This window comes from Phocoena sinus, chromosome 9, assembly GCF_008692025.1.
Source record: "Phocoena sinus isolate mPhoSin1 chromosome 9, mPhoSin1.pri, whole genome shotgun sequence".
Classification (NCBI taxonomy): Eukaryota; Metazoa; Chordata; class Mammalia; order Artiodactyla; family Phocoenidae; genus Phocoena; species Phocoena sinus.
The window spans coordinates 22643824-22669150 of NC_045771.1; the positions used below are offsets into that span (position 1 = coordinate 22643824).

A 25327-nucleotide genomic window follows, 5' to 3' on the forward strand; every position below is an offset into this window, starting at 1 on the left:
ACACTTGGAGCCCAGCCACTAAAAAACAAAAACGCTTAGAATTAATAAATGGAAGTCATGTCTGTCAGCGACACTGCAAAGACCTAAACTACATGTCTTAAGTATTGTGAGCACATTTTAAATTTATGCCCAAAGCAAAACAAGGACATTTTATTTAAAAAATATTTATTTATGTATTTATTTTGGCTGCGCTGGGTCTTCATTGCAGCGCACGGGATCTTCGTTGCAGCGTGTTTAGCCGCGGCATGGGGACTCTTAGCTGTGGCATGCGTGTGGGATCTAGTTCCCAGACCAGGGATGAAACCCGTGCCCCCTGCATTGGAAACGCAGGGTCTTACCCACTGGACTACCAGGGAAGTCCCAAGGACATTGTAATATGATGTTGAAGTCCCTGGAGAGAGCTGGAAAGAGCCCGGGTGGTCTCTAGATGTCTGCTCTAACATGGGGGGAAGTATGAGGGCTCATTATCATTACTGTAATATTCATAGGAATATCCTTTCCAACCACGACAGGTTCTGAACCAAATGAGAACAAGGCTGAGGAATGAGAAAAATTGAGATGAAAACATAGCTTTATTTCTGATAAAGCTGGATTGGAAAATGTGGCTGGTACCTACATCCAAACGGGCTTCCTATTTTTTCTACCCAGATTTAAACTTACCCACACAGTCTTCAGCAAAGCAGCTGGATTACTGCAGGGCAAACACCCCCATCCTTCCTGCCAAGACTGGCTGCTTACCCCATGGAGTGCGGGAGGTCTCGAGAATTCAAGTTATTTTTCCAGTACCATTCCCTCCCAGAGAAGCCAGCAGAAGTTTCTATTTAATGGGGCAAGGTAGGAATGCAGGCTGATGAAAACAGCCCAAAGAGCCTTTGAGGGTTTATAAACACTTTACCCTCAAGTAAATGCAGAGTTTGACTAGGCTTCCTGGAAAACAGAGCTTGGGACAAAGCCTAAGGGTTAATGTTTCTGTGGAGAGGTTGCAAGCCCAGAGCAGCAAGAGTGAGGAAAAGAGGTGAGGCTGGGAAGGAGGGGAAGCAAACACAAGGTTGTGCATTATCAAACTGGCTACGGGCCCACAAGAAAATACACAGAGTTGCTCACTCACGCACTTGGGATGTCTCCAGGGATTGGAAGAGTCAGTTGGAGAGAAAGAAGCAGAGTGAGCAACTGTCGGCCCCTCCCAGTCTCATCTCCCTTTTTGGTCAAAGTTTACCCCCTGGGGGTTAACTCCCCATGTCTGGGCCGTGTGAGCCCCTCTAAGCAGCTGCTGGGAAGCCAGAGGTTCCTGGAAGCCAGCTGGGTTGGACTTGGATGCTGTGCCCTGGCTCCCTTGGGGCAGTTGAGGTCACACCTGACAGGACAGCACAAGGACAGCAGCTGTGACTGCAGGGCCGTAGAAAGAAGCCAGCACCTCTCTAGCTGGGAGGCAGGGCAAGACGAGGCAAAATGAGACTGAAGAAAAGGTGGGACTTAGCCAATCTAGGAAGGTATATAAACTGGGTCCAGACAGTAACTTAGGAAAAAACTGTCTTTGATTCTGAAATTGCTCAGGCCCTTGATGCTCTGGGCAGTCAGATGTCTCTTGACTGCAGCTTTGGTAAGCGCTGGTTGAAAAAAAGGATGTGCTCTCTCCTCATGATGAAATGATGCAACTGTCTGCAAGGGCCCAGAGGCCTTGCAAATTTGAGCTGGGCCTGCAACCCCAGAGAAGCCTGGACCATTGTTCTAATCGCTGACCCGACAGCCAAAAACATGGCATTGGAACAGCATCAGTTTTATTTTTTTATGTGTGTTGTGTCTTCGTTGCTGTGCGTGGGCTTTCTCTAGCTGCGGCAAGCGGGGCTACTCTTCGCTGCGGTGCACAGGCTTCTCACTGCGGTGGCTTCTCTTGCTGCAGAGCACGGGCTCTAGGCACGCGGGCTTCAGTAGTTGTGTGGTACACAGTCTTAGTTGCTCCGTGGCATGTGGGATGGAGCAGCATCAATTTTAACTTACTTATTTTTCTCAAGCTATATATGGTTTTATTATATTTTTAGATATAATTCACGTACTTTAAAATTAATTCTTTTTTTTAATGATGTTGGGAGACTTTTTGTTTGTTTGTTTATTTTTTGGCTGCGTTGGTTCTTTGCTGCTGCACGCGGGTTTTCTCTAGTTGCAGCGAGCAGGGGCTACTCTTGGTTGCAGTGCGCAGGCTTCTCATTGCAGTGGCTTCTCTTGTTGCAGAGCACGGGCTCTAGATGTGTGGGCTTCAGTAGTTGTGGCACACGGGCTCAGTAGTTGTGGCACACGGGCTCAGTAGTTGTGGCACACGGGCTCAGTAGTTGTGGCGCATAGGCTGAGTTGCTCCACAGCATGTGGGATCTTCCTGGACCAGGGCTCGAACCCATGTCCCCTGCATTGGCAGACGGATTCTTAACCACTGCGCCACCAGGGAAGCCCCTAAAATTAATTCTTTTAAAATATACAGTTCAGTGGTTTTAGATCATTCACAAGATTTTGCAACCAGCAGCACAATTAATTTTAGAACATTAACCCCAAAAGAAATCCCATACCCATTAGCAGTCACTTTCCATTTCCCATTTCCCGCAGGAAATCACTAACTGACTTTCTTTCTCTGTGAATTTGCCTATTCTGTATGTTTCATATGAGTGGAATCACACAATATGTGGCCTGTTGTGACTGGCCTCTTTTGTTCAGCCTGTTTTCAAGGTTCATCCATGTTGTGGCATGTATCAGAACTTCAGTCCTTTTTGATGGCTGATTAATAGTCCACTGTATGGATATGTCACATTTATTTTTCCGCTTTTCAATTAATGGACCTTTAGGTTGTTTACACTTTTTGGCTCTTATGAGTAATGCTGCTATGAACATGCATACACAAGCTTTTTGTGTTTTAATTTCTCATGGGTACATACCTAAAAATGGAATTGCTGGGTCATACATTAACTACATGTTGAACTTTTTGAGGAACTGCCAGACTGTTTTCCAAGTGGTTGTACCATTTTACTTTCCAACCAGCAATCTCTGAGGCTTCTAATTTCTACATATCCTCACCAGTACTTATTGGTTGTCTTTTTTTTGCAGTACGCGGGCCTCTCACTGTTGTGACCTCTCCCGTTGCGGAGCACAGGCTCCGGATGCGCAGGCTCAGCGGCCATGACTCACTGGCCTAGCTGCTCCGCGGCATGTGGGATCTTCCCGGACCGGGGCACGAACCCGTGTCCCCTGCATCGGCAGGCAGACTCTCAACCACTGTGCCACCAGGGAAGCCCTTGCCTGTCTTTTTGATGATAGCCACCCAAGTGTGTGAGAAGTGATACCGCACTGTGGTTTTGATTTGCATTTTCCTAATGACAAATAATGTCGAACATCTCTTCACGTGCTTAGTGGCCATGGAGAAATTTCTGTTCAAATCATTTTCCCATTTTTTGCTGTACACCTGAAACTAACACAACATTGTTAATCAACTATACTCCAGTATAAAACAAAAAGTTAAAAAAATCATTTTCCCATTCTTAAATTGGGTTATTTGTCTATGTATTGTTGAATTGTAAGAATTCTTTATATATTCTGGATAGTGTTTATGTCAGATATGTTTGCAAATACTTTCTCCACTCTCTGGGTTGTCCTTTCGCTTTCTTGATATGTCCTTTGAAGTACAAAACTTTTAAATCAAAAAACATATGTCGATGCATATCTTTTTATTACTTTATGTATGTATATATCAATGTGTACTGTTTAAAACTGAGTTATAATTGACATAGCACTATATTCACTTCAGATGTACAACATAGTGATTTGATATATGTATATATTTTGAAATGTTCATTTTAACCAAGAAGAATGTGATTGAATCAAAGCTATCATGGTAGAGTTTGGTAACATCCCTCCCCACCTTCTGCCATTGTGGGCCAGTCAGCTGAGGGCACATTTCCTGGACCCTTTGCCATTTGACCACTGGAGTAAGGCCAAGGCAGCCAGAGCGCCCTAGGGAAAACCAAACTGCTTCCTGAGACATTGGGAGAAAGTCAGAGGAGGGATATTTAGAAAGGAAAAGGGAACAGGAGTCCCATTTGCTCACTTTTTTCTTTTTCTTTGCTCAACTAAGCAAATTCATACACCTCACTTTCCCCTAATGCAACTTCTTCATTTCTCCCCCTGCATAGCAAAAGAGACTTGGCAGGCATTGAGAGGAATAAGAAAAAAATGGCTAAGTCTTTTCAGACTTAACCAAAAATTTTTTAAGGTCCTGACTCAATGTAAAGTATCCCATGTGTAACCTTCCTGGTATCAGGCAGTTTTCCCCACAGTCTATTGGGGGCGAGCTGATGAGTTCCCCAGGTGCCCCTTGAGAGCTGGGATTGGAATTCAGAACCCCAGATTTTGAGGCCATCTGCCTTAGGGCCAGAGCCTCTCCCTCCCTTCCCAGAGAGCCAGATCGGGGCGCTGAGTGTAGAAGCCTTGACTCCACACATTCTGCCTTTTTTAAGAGCAAATGTCTGTTTTAGGCACAGAAAATACAAAGAGGAATAAGACAGCTCCTACCCACAGGGCAGTAGGGAAGCTGCCCCAGAAACAAGTAGCCACTCCAACCACGTGACACACGTGAAATAGAAGTGCTGGGTACACATGGGCCCTGGCAAGCCTGCCTGTGACTCCAGCAGGTGGCCTCAGATGGGCAGCTGCGTCTGCCCTTGAAGGGGACCTGGACGTGCTACAGCCCCACAAGCTGGAGGAAAGGGCTAGCCCCACATTTGTTGGGGCAAAATGGGGTGTCTGCCCCAGAGAGGGTAAAGTAAGACATTTAGTGAAAAGAAAAGTTGTGGCTCTTCAAGGAGAGGAGAGAACAGAGGGTGCGAAAAGATGGGAGAGGAGGGAAGAGGATGTTTGGTCAACAGTTGTTCCTGCTGTGACTCGGAGCAACAAGGAAGAGTAGGACTTTTTTTTTAATAATACCTTTATTGAGCTATAATTCATATACCATACAATCCACTCTAAGTGCACAATTCAATGTTTTTTAGTATATTCACAGAGTTGTGCAACCATCACCACAATTTTAGAACATTTTCATCACCTTGAAAAGACACCTGTGCCCCTTAGTGGTAACCCCGCCCCCCACTCTGCCTATTCCCCCAGCCCTAGACAACTACCGATTTACTTTCTGTCTCTATACATAGTTCTATTCTGCACATTTGACATAAAAGAAATCATACAATGTGGTCTTTTGTGACTGGCTTATTTCTCTTTGCATAATATTTTCAAGGTTCACCCAGGGTGAATCAATATTTCATTTCTCTTCACTGCTAAATAATATCTCACTGTACGGTTACACCACATTTTATTTAACCATTCATCAGTTGATGGACATTTGGGTTGTTTCCACTTGGCATCATGAATAATGGTGCTTATAAACGTTCGTGTACAAGTTTTTATATGGAGGAGTAGGACTTTCCAGTTAGTCCTTATCAATTATTTATTAACTGCCTCTTGTGTATATAGCACAGTGATAGGTGTAGGGGTGAGGGAAAGGATGTAGGAGGGCCGAGACCCAAAGAACTATAAATATAATTCACCAACTGTCCTCTGACTGAAGAGATATAAAATCAAAATACATTAGGTGAATCTTCAGTGGATTCTGGCTCAAAAAAAAAAGCCGTAGAGGGGACAGTTAAAACATCTGATTGTGGACTGGAAATTAGATGACATTAGGGAATCATTGCTCATTTTCATACGTGTGCTAATGATATGGTTATAAAGGAAAATGTCCTGATTTGCAGGGTATGCATGCTGAAGAAGTATGTAGGGTTGAAGTGTCATGGTGTCTGAAGGTTATTTTCAAAAATTTAGCAAAAAAAAAAAAAAAAAAAGGTACACACTTGACTACATGCAAGTAAAACAAATATGGCAAAACATTAACAGTTGTTAAATCTGGATGGTGGGTATTTGGGTGGTCATTGTACTATTTTCTCAAATTTTCAGCATATTTGAACATTTCCAAAATAAAAATCTAAAAAAATTACAAAGCAAGGTAAGGACATAAAAGTAAGTGGCGTATCTTTTAAAACAAGGTAGTCGGGGAAGGCCTCTGAAGGCAGGACATTTGAATAAATGCAGGAAGGAGGGAGTTGGCCATGAGGACCCAGGGGAAGGGCATTCCAGGAAGAGGGAACAGCCATCTCAGGGGCCCTCGGGCTTGGTGTATCCCTGGACACAAGCACTGTGAGGGGATGTGAGGGAGGCAGGAGATGAGGTTGAAAAGGTAGCCTAAATCCAGATAACACAGCATCATAGAATTAAGATTTTAGTTTAAGGATGACCTACTAAAGGACCATGAGTGGAGAGTTACTTGGGTCAAATTATATTTTAAAACATCTCTCTGGTTCCTGGGTGGAGAATAGGCTGTGAGGTGAGGGTGGGAGTCATAGTGGACAAGAGTGGAAACAGAGAGGCTGATAAATAGGATTTATTGCAGAGAGCGTGGCGTCACAGATTAGGTGATGGCACAGGGAGAAGGGCTTAGTTTTGGCAAATATGTCCCAGAAGGGGAGTTCTCACGGAGTTTGTTGATGGACTGGGTGTGGGAATGAGGGGAAAAAACAGTCAAAGGAGACTCCAAGGACAGTCTGAGCATCTGGCCAAATGGTGGCGCCATTTGCTGAGACAGGGAACTCTGGAGGGGAGGCACAGGCTTTTCCTTTCCAGAGGAACATTAGTTTGGTTTAGAATGGCCTGGAAGTCTTTGTGGTCATGGAGGAGCTGGAATTGGGGTTGGGCCTTCAAAATAAGTTTATCAGTGTCAACAAATTAAGGTTTTCATGTGGGTTAACTTTCTGAGCATCCAAAGTACTGCTTTAAGCTGTTTATCTTTTGTTGCCTTTTCAGCTAGAGTCGTCCTTTCTTCCTTTTAGTTGTATGGTATTTGAGCATTTACTGTGTACCACGTGCAGTTCTAGGCATTGGATGTATTGCAGCGAATGAAACAGACAAAACCTCTGCCTTCATAGTGTTTACATTCTGGTGAGGGGAGAAGACAAACATAGCTAAGTAATATACAGCATGTAATATATGAGACGGTGATAAGTCTTAGGGAGAAAAGCAAAACAGGGGAGGGGAAGAGGAGGCACTGCGGTGGAGCCGGGACTGCAATTTTTAAAAAATATTTATTTATTTATTATTTATTTTATTTATTTTGGCTGCGCTGGGTCTTCGTTACGGCATGCGGGATCTTTTAGTCATGGCATGTGGACTCTTAGTTGTGGCATGCATGTGGGATCTAGCTCCCCGACCAGGGATCGAACCCAGTCCCCGTGCATTGGGAGTGCGGAGTCTTACCCATTGGACCACCAGGGAAGTCCCTGGGATTTCAATTTTAAATCGGGTGCCCAGAGAAGGCTCTACAGAGAAGGTGACATCTCTGCAAAGACCTAAAGGAGAGAAGGGAGGAAGCCATGTTTTTAATCTAAGTGAAGAATGTTTCAGACTGAGTGGCAAGTACAAAGGCCCTGGGGCAGGAGCATACTTGGTATATCTGAGGAACAGCTAGAAGGCCAGTGTGGCTAGAAAGCTGTGAGTCAGGGAAGAGGGTAGGGGCAGCTCCTATAGGGCCTGGGAAGCCCGCAATGGCTTTGGCTTTAACATAGAGTGAAATGGGAAGTCCTTAGAGAGTTTTGAATAGTGGGGATCTGATTTATGGTTTAAAAGGATCACTGGTTTCTATCTGAGTGAATTCAGGGATTAAAGAGAGGAGGCCTGTTGGAAAGTGATTGTATATAGTAATGATAATGGCTTAGTAGAGGTGGTGGGGAAATGATTGTGGATATATTTGATAGTAGAGCCAACAGGATTTCCTGATAGATTCAAGGTACAGAATTAGAGAGAGAGGTCAAGGATTGTAAAGTCTAAGGCCTTTGGCCTGAGCAGCTGGAAGGATGTATTTGGTTGAACCAAATGATGTTGCTGATACTTGACTGTTCTTGACCTTAAAAAAAAAAAAAAAAAAAGGTTATTTCATATATTCTAACTTAATAGTGGCCATTTTCTGAGAAGGGGAAAACTATGTGAGGAAGAGGTGGGGAGATTATCAGAAGTTTATTTTTGGTCACGAGAAGATGTTGAATAGTCAGCTGTATATACGTGTCTGAGTTCAGGAGCAAGGCCCCAGTCAGCAATGTATATTAGGGAGTCAGAGCATAGAGGGCAGTTAAAGCTCTGAGACTGGATGAGATCACTTAGGAATTAAATGTAGATAAAGAAGAACAGAGGCCTGGAGACTGAGCCTGGAGCCTCTAGCATTTCCAGATCACGGAAATGAGGAAGCAGGAAACCACGACTGGCAAAACAAGGGTTCCAAACAGGGGTGCTGGCCCCGACGAATAATGTAGGTGTGAAAAATTTCCCCAGCCTTGCTCTCTCCTTGAGCCTTGGCATTAGGGTATGTGTGTGTGTGTGTGTGTGTGTGTGTGTGTGTGTGCATGCACGTGTGTAAGGGGGACATGATAATATCTTATCCATGACTAGATCTTTAGAAATTGCAACATCTCTTCTCCTATTTGATCTAAGCAAGGGTAATGTAGGTGCTATCATCCCATTTTACAGATGAGTAAACTGGGACACAAAGGTTAGGTTACTTGCCCAAGTTACAACAATAACAGGTAGCAGATCAGGGACTATGAGGGGGCATCTGTCTCTAAGTTCCACAGTCTCATTGAATCACACTTGTTTGGGGGAGGTTGGTGCTTCCCCAGGGGGCCAGCTGCCAGAGGGAGCAAGCAAAGAATCCCATGGGAATGGTAGCAGTGAGGGAGATACAATCTTTCCATCCTTTCTGTACAATCTTTCCATCCTTTCTGCTGCTGGCTGTTCTTGCGCCCCACTGACTGCTTCTATGGGGAAAAATTATAACCGGGTTACATGGAGATGACTTGAAATGAGTTTTAAGCTTTTATTTCTTGGCAGCAAGGAAACTGTTGATATTATTGCCCTCTTGAGGGGTCTGGACCTGTGATCTCAGATACCAAGAGCTCCGGATTTAAAATGAACCTATTTCTCAACAGAAATAGTCAAATGGAATCAGGAAGCCTTATTTGGGGGACTTTCACATTTGGCGGGGATACTGATAAATTCACTTTAGTTTTAGAGCCATTGGGTTAATAGGGACCTTTCAGAGATAGAGCAGCTTCTGGGCTGGGCTCTTCGACTCACTCCACCGAATGATGGGTTTCATCTTACTCCCTCTTAGTGCCTTGCTCAAAGCAATATATTCTCTGCAAACTTGTTTTCTTGCCTTTGAGAAGCTGCTCCTGAGATCAGAGGCTCCATTGGTCAAGCTTGGCCCTGCCCTGGGGAGAGATAAACAGGCCCAAATACATTTCCCAGATTGCAACACTGACACGTCAGGCAAGGCTGGACAGCTGTTCCCTCACAGCGCCCCTGGTTGTCCCCGATAAGGAAGAACATGGCTCATTCCAGGGTACTGCCTTGTGTGCACACATATAAACAGACACTCCCAGGTCCCGGTGTTGTTTTAGAGCAAATTATTGACATACTGAGTGGCTGAGACACTGGGGGGAAAGGTGAGCACAAACTGACTCCGCTCAAGGGAAGCTCCAGGTCCATAAGCAAAAAATAAGTCAAACCAAGACTGTCATTTGGCACCACTTTGGAGCCACTTTTTGAACCTACCTGGTCAAGGGCAGGTTCAGGAGTCCTCTGAAACTCTGGAAAGAGGAGGAAAGGGGGAGGAAGTCATAATAAGGGAGGTGGATTTATGAAGGAGCAGATGTCGAAATGCCCAGAGGGAAAAGTGTCTGGTAAAAATGTGAACATACCTTCACCACAAAGATCGACACTGTGACGTCTTTAAAAAAATACCAAAAATGGGAATTCCCTGGTGGTCCAGTGGTTAGGACTCTGCGCTTCCACTGCAGGGGGCACAGGTTCGATCACTGGTTGGGGGAACTGAGATCCTGCATGTCGTGTGGTGCAGCCAAAAAAAAAAAATTAAATTAAAAATACCCTCCCCCAAAAAAGTGAATGCTCTTCTTCTTAAATGACATATAGTGTATAAGGGGTGGGGCAAATGGGGGATTAATATTAATAATACCATCAGTAATATCATCACACCTTGTAATCAACACTTCACGTTGTCTTCATAAAAAGCAATTTATAGTTTACAAGGGGCTTTCACATTCATCTTTTCCATTTATTCCATCAACCCACTCGAGTGGGTAGGGCATTATAAGCCACATTTTACAGATGAGAAAACTGAGGCTTGGGAGGATATAAGCAATTAACTGAGGCATAATTAAGAGCTGGGGAGGGGCAGGTTTGTCCTAAGTAACCCAGGGCTAAGATGCTTACTAGGAAGGGTGATTCCTTTTCAATGACTGCTCAGAGGCTAAATCACCATGGCATTCTTAAATAAAGCAGCCTCACCTTCCCCAGTGTGGTCCAGAAGAAGTCTCTCTAACTAAACACTCCTCTGATGATTTTTGCTTAGTACTTACACCACAGCATCATAACATCTGTGAAGATTAAAGCATCACGGGAAAATCTCTATATCCACCCTATGCCCTTCTTTCTCAAGTGTCCCATCCTTGACCAGCTGTTTCTGTTCTGGAAAAAATAGCTTCAGATCCTTTAAGTTTGCTACCTTGGTCTCAGGTGGGGAGGAAACGTCCTTATTTTCATAGGACGTTATGGAAGCACAGGACCCACCTGGAGCGGTCAGGCAGGTGTTTTGAAAGTGCTGATGCCTACTGGAATCTTCCAGCAGTGGTTCTCAAACTTTGGCCTGCATCAGAATCATCTGGGGAGCTTGTTAAAGACTTGGATGTCCAAGGCCCACCCCAGACCTTCTGAATCAGAATCTCCTACCCTAAAACACATGAATATAATAATACTTCCATTCTTTAACCATTATCGTTTATGATGATGATAACAACACTGGCAGTTGAGCTATTAAATGAGTGGGGGAGTTGGAGGCGGGGGCAGAGAGCTGGGAGGGCAGGAGAAAGAGGAACTACAACTCCCAGAATCCCTCGAGAAAGCCCACGCTACGGCCGCGGCGGCCCACCCCTTTCGACAGCTGGGCCCGCCCCTCCGATGACGTCACAGAGGTGACGTCACGGCGCCCAGAGCGAGGCTGGGGTAGAGAGGCCGACTGAGCTGGAGTCGTCCGCTTGTCGTGGGGGCTGCTAGGGAGCCGGCGAGAGGGTGAGCGGGCGAGCAGGGGAGTGAACTAGTGCAGGCAGGAGGGAGAGTCGCGCGGCGCAGAGGAGCGCCGGGGCCGGGCAGCGGAGACTCACAGCCAAAGAGGGGCAGCCCGAGCCGGGCGCCGCGGGGTCCCCACCCCCACTCGGCCGGACGGTGCCCGGTGTTCCCCCGTGCGGGGGGCGGCGGCGGCGGCGGCGGCTGACGGGACCGGACAGGACTGCGGGGGTGTTGCCACCTCCACCGAGGAGCCGGCGCGGCCGCGGGCTCCTCAGAGCCGGGGCCCGGGGCCCGTGACAGACGGGCCGAGGAAGGGAGAGAGGCGGCGGCGGCGCAGGCGACGGGGAGGCAGCGGCGAAACCATGTCATCCCCTAGTCCGGGAAAGAGGCGGATGGACACGGACGTGGTCAAGCTGTATCCTTCGTGGACTGGGAATTCGGGCTGTACGTGGGGGGCGGTTTGGGGATGCCCAGGGCACCCCCTGAAACCTAAGCAGGGGCCCAGGGGCACTCCAGGCCACTGTCCGAGGCTCCCTCCCCCATCTCCCTCCCCCTAGTGCCTACGGAGGCTCCTTGGCACCTCCCAGGAGCCGAGAGCCTTCTCAGCTCCCCCTTTATCTGCAGCACCCCGAAATGTGCGTTGTTCCACGCTCTTTCCTCACCCCCAGTGCCCGTGACTTTTCTTCACGACGTTTGGACTCCCAAGTAGGCCTTTCCCCACCCCCCCCCACCCCCCAGGACCAGCCGCCTCTCTTCACCACCGAGCCCACCTTCTTTTTCCTGTTTGCTCGCTCTGGATTTAGGGACTCAAGGTAGAAATTCCCGAGAGCGAAGAATTCCCTTTCTCCTTTTCTTGAGATGCCTCCACTCACAATGCTTCTTGAACTGGGGTAACTCAAGTGACCTCCTTTATCCCTAATTCCTTTCTATATTAGGAAGAGAGTAGTCTGCTCAGTGCCCCCTCTTGTAATAAAGAGCTCTGAATGTTTTAAACCAGAGACCCCTATTAAGCTTTCTGGTCCTTAGAAGAACCCCACTGTTTTTCTTCCTACCGACAAAGCCTATCCCACCCATAGTTGTATATGGTGAGGACCCCCAGTCCCTCCAGCAAGCCACCCTCAATATTGTGGCTATGACAGCTGAGGGGGAAGGAGAGAAAGAGGATCTCCTTGACCATATAGCCCCTGTACTGGCCACTTAAGCAAACTCTCCATATGAGAATAAGGTTCTTGGGGAATAATTGCCCTGATCTTGCCAAGTGACACCCTCTATTTTTCTACTCCTCCCCCGCCCCCCCCTCCCCAACTTTATGTACTTTGAAGGTAGCAGTGGGAAAGCTATAACTGATAAGAGTCCTTCAGGCAGTGGTTTTGGTTGGAGTCCAGGCTGATTATTTCATGACCAGCTTGAGAAATTCGCGAAGGTTCCTGTGACAAATCGAGACATTTTTGGAGGGGTAATTTAGAGAGTGGGGGGAGAGAGGAAATGAGCCCAGTGTTCTGAACAACTAATCCCCGGGGAGAGGTGGACCCGAGGGTGGGGAGTGGTAGTGTGTGAAACGCAGTTAAAAAGTCCTGTCTCCTGCTTCTGTCTCTCCCTCACCCCCATCCCCCCACCATTTCCCCCTGTTGCAGGGTTTTGTTTATATAACTCAAGTTGTTTGGCTAGATTCTTCAGGTGAATTCCTTCTTTATTCCTTTTATTGTTGCTGTTTTTGATTGGATGTTTTACCTGTTTGTAGAGATCAGTGATTATTGTTAGATACTCAGTTATGGAATTCGCTGAAGTTTTTAAAAAGTAGATTTTGCATTTGGTTTGGAAGTGGGGGATGGGAGGGAAGTTGCCTGGGCAAGTGATTTTTTTTTTTTCCCCCCCATAATCTTTTCAGGAATAAGGTGTTTTTCTCCTCACTCAGCAAAACTTGATTACAATTAGGAACAGTAGATGAACTTCTAAGTTTTAGGGTTTGAAGTTGAGAATTTTGGGGAGGTGGGAGTGGGGATTAGAGAGAGGAGCAAGTCATAAAGTATATATTATGTACCAAGTATATGTCTAGGCACAAGTGAAATTGACTCTTTATGAGCTGTTTGTGGCTGTGATTGAGTTTTGTCAATGTGTGAATGATACCAGTAACGTTGGCTTTTCATAAAGGTGGCAGGATAACTTGTAACTATGGCTGTGTGTATAGTTTACACAAAGCAATATCGGGTTTTATTTTTGTTTAGAAACTAGGAAATGACATGGTGGCAGAATCTGAGTTATTTTTATCTTGAATTGAGACTTGCTGTCACACCTAATGCAAATTTCTATCTAATGTTTAATTGGGATGGGGCTGGGAGAGAATTCCAGCTGTCTTTGATCAATGTCAGGTTCTCAAATTGTAGACCTATATATTTTTTAGAAGACTGAGGATAAAGGGTGAGGCCTAACTTGACCTGATGCCTTTTCCATACAGTGCCTTTTGTTCATTTTGTAGTTGAGGCATCTAGAATGATTACCGTATTTAGGAGTCGGGGTGGGGGGGGTGGAGAGGGAGAGGAAAACAGACAAAGAACAGCAGGGTGTCTCTCTTTTTTTTCTTTCCCTAAGTGGCTTATTTCATAGCTTATTTTTAGTAGAAGATGAAGAAAGGCATAGATGCATTGGCCTTCTGTGCTTTCCCCACCTTCCTCCTTTCTGACAAAAGAAAGCAGAGGCGCTTTAAAATCATAGATGTCTGAGGTAGGAGGGCAACAGTCTCGGGATTTAAAAGCCAGGGGTTATCTTTGTTTCGTGTTTGTTATTTTCTTGTCTAAGTTCAATTTTTTGTATTTCCTTTTGTGTGTGCATGTGTGTTGTGGGCGTGAGAGATTTTCTGGCCTCCTTTCTCTGTTGAATTCACATTAGTAGGCCCAAATGGAGACAACAATTTTTGAGCAAGGTACACTTACCACAGAATTTAAGCAACACGCTACTAAAATGAATACAATGGTGTGAAAGGGCTGAGGGTTGAAAATGAAGGAAGGTGTAGAGGAAGTAGGAAAGGTCTGAAGGAATGTACCTGCTTTTTGCCCCTCAGTGCCCCTTGATTTCTTTGGTGTGGAGGCTGATAGCTGGTTTCCTTGCAGTCTCCTGTTTCAGCCCATTTTTGGATGTCTCCTGAGTGTAATTATGCCACCACGATTTACAGCCTGGCAGGGAACCTGTATAGTAGGAAGGTAGTGGTGTGGGGGGTAGGGAGAAAAGAGGATGTGTAACTAATTGGCCAGCGCCTCCCACCACCTCGTTAGGTTCTTTTGGTCTCTGGTTGTTGTTTGGAGTCGGTGATATTTCTTTTGTGACAGGTTGGTAGGAGGAGAGCTGACTTCCAAGTTATGGAGGGAGGGAGTGTTTTGCACCGATGCACTTAATAATCTGCTGGGCGAATATGTTCTGAAACTCTGACTCATTCATTGTTTCTCTTCTGATCCTTTGCTGAGGGTTGTGCAAACCTCAAACTGATGTACATGACTTGGGCCCTGCAGGAATGTGTCCCAATCAAGAAACTTGCAGTGAGCCCAAATCCTGTGGAATGGTGGTTGAATAGTGTTGCCATTTGTTTGCAGAGTGAGGTAGATTGGTGATAACTGTGCTGTTCCCACCCTGGCAAGCTTTGGGGTTTCCATTTAGAACCCGGCTGATTATTTAGATTGTCTGAGAACTGGGACTCTGGTGACCTTAAAGCGTGATTTGCCCTAAAGGAATATCGGTTTAAGTTCTCCGGGGTGGAGGAACAAACAGCTCAGATTACACGGGTTTCCTTGTTGGTGGGGGTTACTCGTCTCACCCTGTTGCACAGCCTGGTGATCCTTTTATCTGTGAACCAGTGGCCCCTGCTGAAGGCTGGAGCTGCTTGTTTTGGTAAAGCGTATGCAGGCAAAAGGCCGCAGGCACAGCTCCTCACAGCTCATTGGCTGCTCTGTTACTACCCGGAAAAGGAGGAGGGGCGGAGCTACCAAACAGCTGATGGAGTGTGTGACCAGAGTGTGTTTATATACAAAAGAAGCAGGGGCTGGGGAGGCCTTGTGAGTGGTGTTACAGGATCAAGTGTGTTTTCAAGGGGTAAAAAGAGGAGAGGAAAACCTGACCTGTTAGAGTACAGGAAATGTTCGAGGTTAAATCAGAAAAGTGGATCTGATAGTAATGGGGACTTGGCATACACTGTATTTGTTATTGGTGTGAGATATTGGAACTTATTTTTATAATACCAAGAGTTTTCAAAGAGTCCCTTTTTCAGAGGGAGTGTGGTAACTTAAACCTGGATGGCTACCAATTTAAATTTATTTAACTGACTCCTGGAGGGATTCAAAAGTATGGTAGAAATGTAAGCTTCCCTTACAAAGGCTTTAATGGTCAGGAAACGGCAGTGTCTTATACTAAATTCATTAACAGCGTTAGTGAATCTTACAGAATGCTGGTTGTCTGCCTTAGGGTTTCAGAAGCTTTCAGTAGTAAGTTCATCCCCTCAGACGTTTCCGTGCCCTCTTTGTGCCAGGCTTGGGGCTAGATGCTGGGAGTTTAGTAGTGAAAAATTTGGTGTGTGCTTATGTAACTAGTTAAACAATTTTTGAAAGAATCAGAGTACAGACTGTTTACAGCAGGTGAGCACTGTATGTATCACCTTGCCTTTTGAATAACTTGTATTTACTTTCAGAATTGACTTCAAGAAATAGAAAGTTTCAAGTGACTTTTATGTTGATGGGATGTATGGGGATCTATATTTCTGTTATTTAAAAGATTGATGTTAAAAACTGAAACAAAAACAAACATTAAAAAGTGTAGCCATTTGTCTTTGACTTCAGCTTTGGTATTTTGCTGTTAATCAGTAGTTTAGTAACTATCCCTAAATTAGTAGTCTTTGTTGCTCTTTAATTTGTGCTCAAAGTGTAGACTGTTCTGTTATCTTTTAACTAGCTCCAGTGTCAATTGGGAACCTGTGGTTTGCCTTTTATTTCCTGTGGTCTCTGTTTTACTGAGATGATGAGATGGAAGGTAGAACAGTTTTATGGTCTTCAAGCTAAAAGTTAAAGCTTTGGCAACTCCCAGTGTTCTGAATTTGTCTTCTCTGCCTAGATTTTGGTGACAAATATAACATACTGGTACTTATTTTGGTTAAGCAGGAACCTACATGAGTAAGCGTTCACAGGTTCAGAACATCTGATTCCTGCAGTACAGTTCTAGTAAATTACACACAAGCCTAAAAATTCAGCTTTTAGGGGAAAACAATCTTTGCAGATGTGACCCATAAAAATCCCTTACCCTGTTTGTGTGTGTGTGTTTTAGAAGAACCTGGATTTGTTGGTTTTCTAGTATTGTGCAGTTTCCCCAGCACCTTGACCTGCATGTTATATGTATATATTAAATGTATATATAATTATATATATAATTTGGTATCTTAACTCAGTCTTACCGGATTTGATGGTTCCAAGAATCATTGGAGTTTTAGGCATGCAATTCAGACCTGCAAAAGTGCTTACAGTGTAATAGCTTTTTAACTGTAGACCTACAGTGTACATTTTAGTAAAGTACTTTAATGAAAAACTTAATTGGATTATACAAGCAGTAAGATAATTGAGGAAAATATAAGTTACAAATATAGGTTCCCCCCAGGATGTATTATTGTCAACCTGTTAATCATACTGTATGTGCCCTGTTTTTGCTTAATATTTTTGCAACTATTTTTCCCATTTAAAAATATCAGATTTAATAAATAGCTCATGTAATATGCCATTCCATGCCTGTGCCATTGATTTAATTCTTTGCCATTTTTCTGTGATAAATAAGATTGAAATTAACATCTTGTGCATAAGGCTTTTCTTGTCTTTTTGGATTATTTCTATTTCCCAGAAATGGGATTCTAGATCAAAGAAGGTAAGCCTTTGAATTAAAATATTTAATTAAAAATCTTGGGGCCCCACACTCAATGGGCTCTCACTTTGTTCTCTTGTGTTTTAGTTGGTCATTTCAACACTGAAGCAGTCAGCCTGGCATGGTGATGAAAGATGAGTTCTGATCTCTATTTAAATTTTCATGTTTTTTTGTGATAATAGTGATTTTTGAATTAGGGATACTTTTGTACTTCTCAGAGTGCCTACTGTGAGTTGGTAGGTTAGACATAATGCATTCATAAGCAGATAGATCTGACTGGCAAGAGCTGTAGAATTAGTTTTGGTGACTTGATTTTTTTTTTTTTTTTTTTTTTTTGCTTTTGTCTTTTATTGAAGTATAATTTGGTACGTTTTGACATAAGTAGCACCCATGAAGCCTATCACTACAATCAAGATAGTGAACATATTCATTTTCCCGAAGTTTCTCTTGCCCCTAGGTAGTCTTTCCCTACACCCGCCCCCATCAGATCAGTGATCTGATTTTTGTCACTGTAGATTATTTTGCATTTTCTAGAATTTTATATAAATGGAATCATACAGTATATACTCTTTGTGTGTGAATTCTTTCCTTTGTGTGAATTTTTTAGATCCACCCATGTTGTTACCATGTAGTTCTTTCCTTTTTTACTGCTGAGTAGTATTTCATTGTATGGCTGTACCACGATTTGTTTATACATTCACTTCTGTGGACATTTGGGTTATTTTCTGTTTGGGGCTATTACAAATAAAGCTGCTGTGGATATATGCTTTCTTTTCTTTTGGGTAAATATATAGGAGTGGAATAGCTGGATCATGTGATAGGTATAGGTTTAACTTTTTAACAGGTAGCTTGAATTTAACTTTTACTGATGATGGCCTCTATTTCAAGCACAATTATGTTGTGACATTGAATTCCTGTTTCAATTGTGTGTTTTAAAGGAATCCCATTAAATAGCATGATCCTAAGCACTGATTTCTAACCTAACTGTCAAAGCTAGTTTTGTGGATGCTCTTCCATTTCCCCCATTCAAAATTACTGAATTAAATTTTCATTGTGAAATATTTTTGTTTTGTGGCCCTTTGAAGTAGTACTTCAAGAATTATGGTCACAAATAACTTTTATTTTTGCATTTGCTAGTAAGACTATACTTTCGTGGAAAGGTAAGCACACTTTTTGTTGATGGTACCCTTTTCTTGCTTTTTGTAGAGTATTGATAAGACTTTTTTAACATTAGTTTTACTTAGCACCTCTAGTTACATTTGCAGCAGTTTACAAATATTTACATAGGACTCTGTTAAGGTCTGAATAGTATCTTCAATTTCCATGTGGACTAAACTCAGGTAAAAGGAACCCACAGCAACTCAGTGGCAGAACTGGAAACAGATTCTAAGAGGGCATCCCTTAATATGTTTTCCTGGAATCTTTTTTAAAGTTAATATTTAACAAAATGGTGGGGCTTTTTGTTTTGCTTTTTTACTTTTTGGCATCCTATGTAAATTATTTTATAAGTTAATTATTAGACATTGCCATAATGAAAAATTAGACATTGCTTTGTAAAACTTGTTACTGTCACATTCTTATAAATTACAAACATTTGAATTTAGATATAGGAGTTTACATACATGTTGCTTAAAAAGTTAGGAGTTTACATGCATGTTGCTTAAAAAGTTAACATCTTATTACTGACAACTGGAATTTTTAGCTTGGCTAACAAGAAGAAAGACAACCTGTTTAATGTTGGAGTCAGTGACAGTTTATTCGGTGGGTAGACTTTGGTTCAGTCCTCAAACACGAGGATGGTGCTCTGAGCATATATATATTAGAGTGTATTATTTCCAGATTGCCGAAGTGTAATTCAAGTGCAATGTAGAAGTCTTTGAAAACACAGAGAAGTCACTGTGTACTTTTGAGAGGCTGTTGTCACTTTAGTGATTCTCAGGTGGGGTATGAGAAGAATTGTTATACTTTTATGGGGGTGCTAAGGTTATTAAAGTTTCTTCTTGTACCTCATCAGATGCTTGGGAAAGGTGGCTGGTTGTTTGCAGACTGGTGCTTGTGGGGGCACCTGCCCAAGCCTGGCAGAACCCAAATCCTCAAGAGCCTGTGGAAAGCCCCACAGGGCAGTTCTGTGCACATGAGGGGTGAAGGATCCTTTCCGCCTTCCGGTGCATTTTAGGTGTCTAGGGCATTGGGTAGGTGGTTTGAATAGGTGCAACTGCTCTTTTGACCTGGACCTGCAGTGAAGTCAGGGAGGAGTAGGAAACCCATGTGAAGTGGAGAGGCTTGACTGGACTTTGTCATCATCAGGACAGGCATGGCTGGTGGGTCTGTCTTTGGGTTCACAAAAGGTACCTGGGCTGTAGCACTTGGAGGGACCATATTTAGGGATCAGGGAATGGAATCTTTATGTCTTTTGTTCAGATTCATGGAGGCATTATGTATCAAAGTAAGAGATATTCCCTACATGTGAAATTGTTATTAATGTTGTAAATTATGCATTTTCTTTTTAGTCTTAGGCAAAGTATTTCTTTTTTCATGTATTATGTTTTTATCATGCACACTTTTCAAGGTTTCTTGGATTATGAAATCTTAGTTGATGTAATATAAATAGAAAATTAGATACAGTGTGTGCCTGGTTCTTGTTACTTCATAAGCAATTGGGTTACTACTCAGCTTAGTGAATATAGATTTAGTTGTTTTGTTCAAATGGTCCAGTATAACTTTGGTTATCTGAATATCGCTTTTTAATCAGTTGACTTTCTACTGTGTAGACAGTTTTGAAAGGTTGATTAATTCAAAAATTCGGGTAAACATTTCCATTGTAGTGTCTATCTGTAGAACGTTGAGTCGGTTAGAATCGTGTTCATAAGAGATCACCAGGCGTAATATAGTTAGATATATTGTTTTATGGTCTTATAGACTACTGAATGTTTAGTACCCTTTTGCTAATCTATTTATCTAAATCTGTAAATAAATTAGTAAGTCTCCTTGGCAACAAAGCTTGAAACTAGATCACACTTTTTGTTTCACTCCAAAGGAAAGAAACTGGATTGGCTTTTTTTCATTAACAAATGGTCACCTTAAGAGTCTCACAGCTGGGAATTGGTACTTGGTCAGTTCACTAATCCAAACTAAGGCTCCTACAATGAAATCATCCCATGATGATTTCTTGGACATTTTGGATCTTTATTACAAATTATATTCACATTGAAATGGATGAACACAGGAGGGAAATGCATTTTAAATGCTTGTGGCATTTTCTGACAAGAGGAGTTTTAACTGTTTATCTTAATTTGGTCGCTGATCTCAATGTTGCTTTAGAGTATATTTAAGTAAGTATATTAAAATATAGAACATAATGTATATTTGATCACAGAATTACTGATCTTGGCAACACAATTTTGACATTATTAGCATCTGTTGATTTTGCCAACTAATTCATTCAATTCACCAGAGCTGCCATCTTGATGATAATAAGAAAAAAAAAAACAAAAAACCCTGCATTTTGCCTTTCTATTCATTTGTATCCTTAGAGACTAAAAAAAAACAAAAACAAAGTACTTTTAAATCAGGTTTGTTTTATGAGTGGAAGAAGGAGAGGAAGTACACCTTTGAGTGTGTTTGTTTTTTTTTAACAACTTTATTGGAGTATAATTGCTTTACAGTGCTGTATAACAAAGTGAATCAGCTATACGTATACATATATCCCCATATCCCCTCCCTCTTGTGCCTTCCTCCCACCCTCCCTATCCCACCCCTCCAGGTGGTCACAAAGCACCGACTGATCTCCCTGTGCTATGCAGCTGCTTCCCACTAGCTATCTGTTTTACATTTGGTAGTGTGTGTGTTCTTTAGTCTCATTATCTGGATTGCTGCTCTTGAATGCTGTCTTTGATTATCAAATGACATATATTTGAGTATACCTATATTGAGTCATTCACCTTTTTGTGAATACTTAACTTGCTTTTCTCTTTCTACAGGCTCTTGGGTTAGAATAGTTATTAGGTACCAGATTCTATATGTCTTTGAGTAATTAATGTGGCTTTTCCTTTGAGACTTAGCTAAGAGTTTTGTAACATGTTAACAGTTATATATCAGGAAGACTATATTGGTGGCTCATAAAGACTAATTTCTTTTCATATATTTCAGTCTGTATGTCTTTTTTCTATTAGTGTGCCTAGCTTATACTTTGACTAATTTGTAGAAATCAAACAAGAGAGTTAAAATTACTGGCAGGAAAGTACACAAATAAACCTTTGGAGAGAAAGTGTTTCCTTAATTAAAAGTAGTAGTGAGGTCCGGTTCTTTTTCCTAGAAGTTTGAAAATCAGACTATACTTGGCCTATTTCACTTTGTGCAATTTGGCAATTATATATCAAACTTGAACTTACTTATGCTAAAAATGTATAGTAGCTTACAACTTTGGTATCCATTCTCTGAATGTAAAAATAGGCTATACCTTAGATTTGTCTTAACTCTCTGTTCAGTGAAGTGAGACTTCACTGAAGTGATGGAACTTGGCACCTGAATCTTGCATTCTTACACTTTGAAGGCCCTTGTCTCTCATTGCCTCCGAAGAATTATGTTTTTCTAAGCTAAATTTATACAGTCTAGCCAGTGTTTCTGAGATTTAGGAGCTGCTAACTGACTGTATTTAAGTCTTCAAGGTAGGAAATCTAGAGGTCTCTCTCGCTCAGCATTCTCCTGTGCTCTTCAGGCAAGGTAGATAGGAGCAGTCCCCTGCCCCATGGGAGCTTATTCCTGGGATTAAGTTGTAGCCCCTTTGCCTCTTTTTCTTTTCTTTTGGCCGCGCTGCATGGCATGCAGGACCTTATTTGCCCAAACAGAGATCAAGCCCGTGCCCTCTGCAGTGGAAGTGTGGAGTCCCAACCAATGGACCGCCAGGGAGTCCCCCCCTTTGCATCTTGTAATTCAAAGAATGACTAACGAAATACCACATCTACTTGTGCTTACTCTCCATTTTGCAGGGTGATCTGGTATATATGCTCAAGCCTTTGAACTAGATTATCTTAATTGACAGAGATACATGTCTTATCTTTCTATTTGCTTAGTGAAAAATAGAGTTAGAAATCCTATTTTTTATAGAATCCAAAGTTAGTGTATGATTTATGCTTTTAAATCAGGGCTTCTTACTCATTTGAAAGAATTGGGTAAAGCGTAATGGCTTTAGTCTGTCAGTTCTGGCTAGTTTATTTCTTAAATGTCATTCCTATAGTGTTTTGTCAGCTCTGTTGAAGTTCTGATGACAATTTATTATTTGAAGTTAAATTTTAGTAGGTATTACACTTTCATAGATTTTTAGCATGTTTTTCTACTTGGAGAAAACCTGGAATGCAGATAATAGTATTATAAAGCAATGGTTGCTTTCTGAATATAAGGGCTCCTTGAGTTGAAATTAATAATTGTATTCTTTTTAGGCAATATCGTTTGTGGCCTTAAGTAACAGTTTGAGAAATACTAATGCTTGGCTGTGCTGCTTCAGATTAGGAGAGTAAACTCTGGTAACTTTGTTTTCATTATTGATAGAAAAAATAGAAGCCAAAGTTGAAATAAGGAGTCTGCTTTTCATCTGTGACTTATAAAATCAGTTTTACTTCTTAGTAATCACATTTGTTATGTGAAAAATAGAATAAAAGCAGTATATAGCCTAATGCTTTAGTTAATTCTATTTATGAATGTGTCATAAAGAAAAAATAAAAATGACTTTAATAGGTTTTAATATAAATGTTACGTTATCTCTTTACAACAGTAGATTAGATGGCATTGCATTTGGTATTCTTGAGATGTCTGAATTATATATGCCCTGTCAATAATTTTTAAATAAAGTAAGCCCTGTAAAAGTGCCTGATTTATGAAAGCTTTTATCAGGATAGAATGGCAGCATGCTGTTCTTTCAAAATTTTATGTATTTAATTACCTAAATTATATTTTGGTTTTTAAAAGGTAAAGTTAGGGAATGTGAGTATAATTGAGTAAAAGAATATGCCCAGAACCAGGGAAGGATCCCATCAGAGTTTGAAACAGTTTGGTACTTAAGCATCTAAATATTTTTTACCTTTGTCCTTTTTTTCCCCCTAGATCATATTTTAAATTTTGACATAGAGATATTTCTGTTATAATGCCACAAATGCATTACTAAAATATCTTGCATTCTGCAAAGTCATGAAGTGGAAATAATAGTGCTTATAGATACCTTATATCTTTTAATACTCTCCAGATATTTAAAATATATCTTTTGAAGAAAATTTAGTTGCCTACATTTTTATTGATATTTAAACTGAGTGTCTCTAGTGGATCAATTTTGCTTTGTGTTATGGTAATTTTAATTATTAGTCTCAAGACAGCCAAACATGTACTTTAGATGCTTAGTTTCTTAAAAGTTGGGATGATTTTTATAATAGAAGGCTTGGGATATAAGCTGCCCTGCCTTTTTTCTACTGTTTTTGCCTTAATATTTTGATAGCTTTTTACTTTTTTTAGGTAAACTTTTAATTTTAGATTTACAGAGACGTTGCAAAGACGATAGAGTTCTTGTACCCCACCCAGTTCTGGTCACCCCTGTTATTTATATTACTGACACGTGTTTCAAAACTAAGAAACCAACGTTGGTATGTTACTATAAACTAAACTCCAGGCTTTGTTCAGGTTTCACCAGTTTTTCCATGAATGTGTTTTTTTTTCTGTTCCAGGCTTCCATGTAGGATAACACATTAGTTAGTGGTCATGTCTCCTTAGCTTTCTCTAGTCTGTGTCAGTGTCTCACTCTTTCCTTGTTTTGCATGACATCGACAGTTTTGGAGTACTGGTCGGGTATTTTTTGGAGTGTTCAGTTTCAGTTTATCTGATTTTTTTCCCCTCATGATTAGACCTCATAATAGTGAGGTATTAAAATTTAGCCAAGGGACTTCCCTGGTAGTGCAGTGGTTACGAATCTGCCTGCAGGAGACACAGGTTCGAGCCCTGGTCCGGGAAGATCCCACATGCCACGGAGCAACTAAGCCCGTGCGCCACAACTACTGAGCCTGTGCTCTAGAGCCTGTGAGCCACAACTACTGAGCCTGCGTGCCACAGCTGCTGAAGCCTGTGCACCTAGAGCCTGTGCTCCTCAACAAGAGAAGCCACCGCAGTGAGAAGCCCGCGCACCGCAACGAACAGTAGCTCCTGCTCGCTGCAACTAGAGAAAAGCCTGTGCGCGGCAACGAAGACCCAACGCAGCCAAAAAAAATTTAGCCAAACTCATTGTGGGTTTTGGAAAGAATACTGCAGAGGTGAAGCGCTCTTCTTATCACAAGTCGGGTGTGTGTGTGTGGGGGTACCTGTGTCCTCATGACGTTACTGGTGATGTTAACTTTGATCCACTTGGTTTAGGTGGCACTTGCCAAGTTTCTCCACTGTAAAGTTACTATTTTTCCCTTCTGTATTCTATTCTTTGGAAGCTAGTCACTAAGTGTACCTGACACTCAAGGGGGCCAGAGGAGTTAGGCTCCACCTCCTGGAGGGAGTAATTGTTTTTGACTTCTGATCATAACGTAATAGTGCATTAATCTTAGTTATTAATGGATTTTGTACAGAACTTACACTTGATTTTGAATGAAGTGTAAATTGGTACTGCCTTTTTTGAAATAAAATGGGATGTAAAAATATGAGGATGTGGTCTAGGAGCACACAGATTTGATGGGTTTGTTTATTTAGCAGTTTGCATGCAAATTTAACTTTCAGCATTTGGCTGTTTTTAGATCTATAATAACATGTGAAAATGAAGATAAACTTAGGATGAGTTGCAAAAATATTAGTTAAAAGCCTTATAACTCAAGGAATTCTATCATCTTGAAGAGTTTTAGATCAGAAAGAATTTGGCAATGGGGTAGTGATAAAATGCCATTACGTTCTGTATACCTTCTTAACTAGTTATATGGTTGACTTAGAAGAATATGTTATTAGCTGTGAATTTTAGCAAAGGGTCATTATTTTGGCCCATAGACACGTTTTATTCTATCTTAAAGGAGCATATTTTTCACCATTTTGATATCTGGTTGTTTTTTGTTTGTTTTTTGCAGTTCTGTTTGTAGTTTCAGTGAAAACCTTGACATAATTGTAGTTGGCGATATTAACCAGAAATTCAATTATTATGGGAAGATTAACTGTGTAGAACTTCACTTTTTCTTCAGAATTTTCTAAGCAATTGAAGCTTACTCCTTTAAAT

At 41.9% G+C, this 25327-nt stretch overlaps 1 protein-coding gene and 1 long non-coding RNA gene across 2 annotated transcripts in view; one reads left to right on the forward strand and one right to left on the reverse strand.

The window, feature by feature from the left end:
* Positions 1-7285: 7285 nt before the first annotated feature.
* On the reverse strand, positions 7286-9906 carry LOC116759252. The gene is made up of 3 exons (XR_004351395.1): positions 9834-9906; positions 9688-9722; positions 7286-7984 (listed from the first exon to the last, which is right to left on the reverse strand). It is a non-coding gene; the product is annotated as an uncharacterized LOC116759252 (long non-coding RNA).
* A 1237-nt stretch (positions 9907-11143) lies between these two features.
* The window catches only part of UBE2H (ubiquitin conjugating enzyme E2 H), a 100038-nt gene continuing 85854 nt past the window's right edge, over positions 11144-25327 (forward strand). The window contains exon 1 of the mRNA XM_032642767.1: positions 11144-11632. Within this exon, the coding sequence (XP_032498658.1) occupies positions 11580-11632 (53 nt within the window). The 5' untranslated portion in view covers positions 11144-11579. The remainder of the gene's footprint in view (positions 11633-25327) is intronic.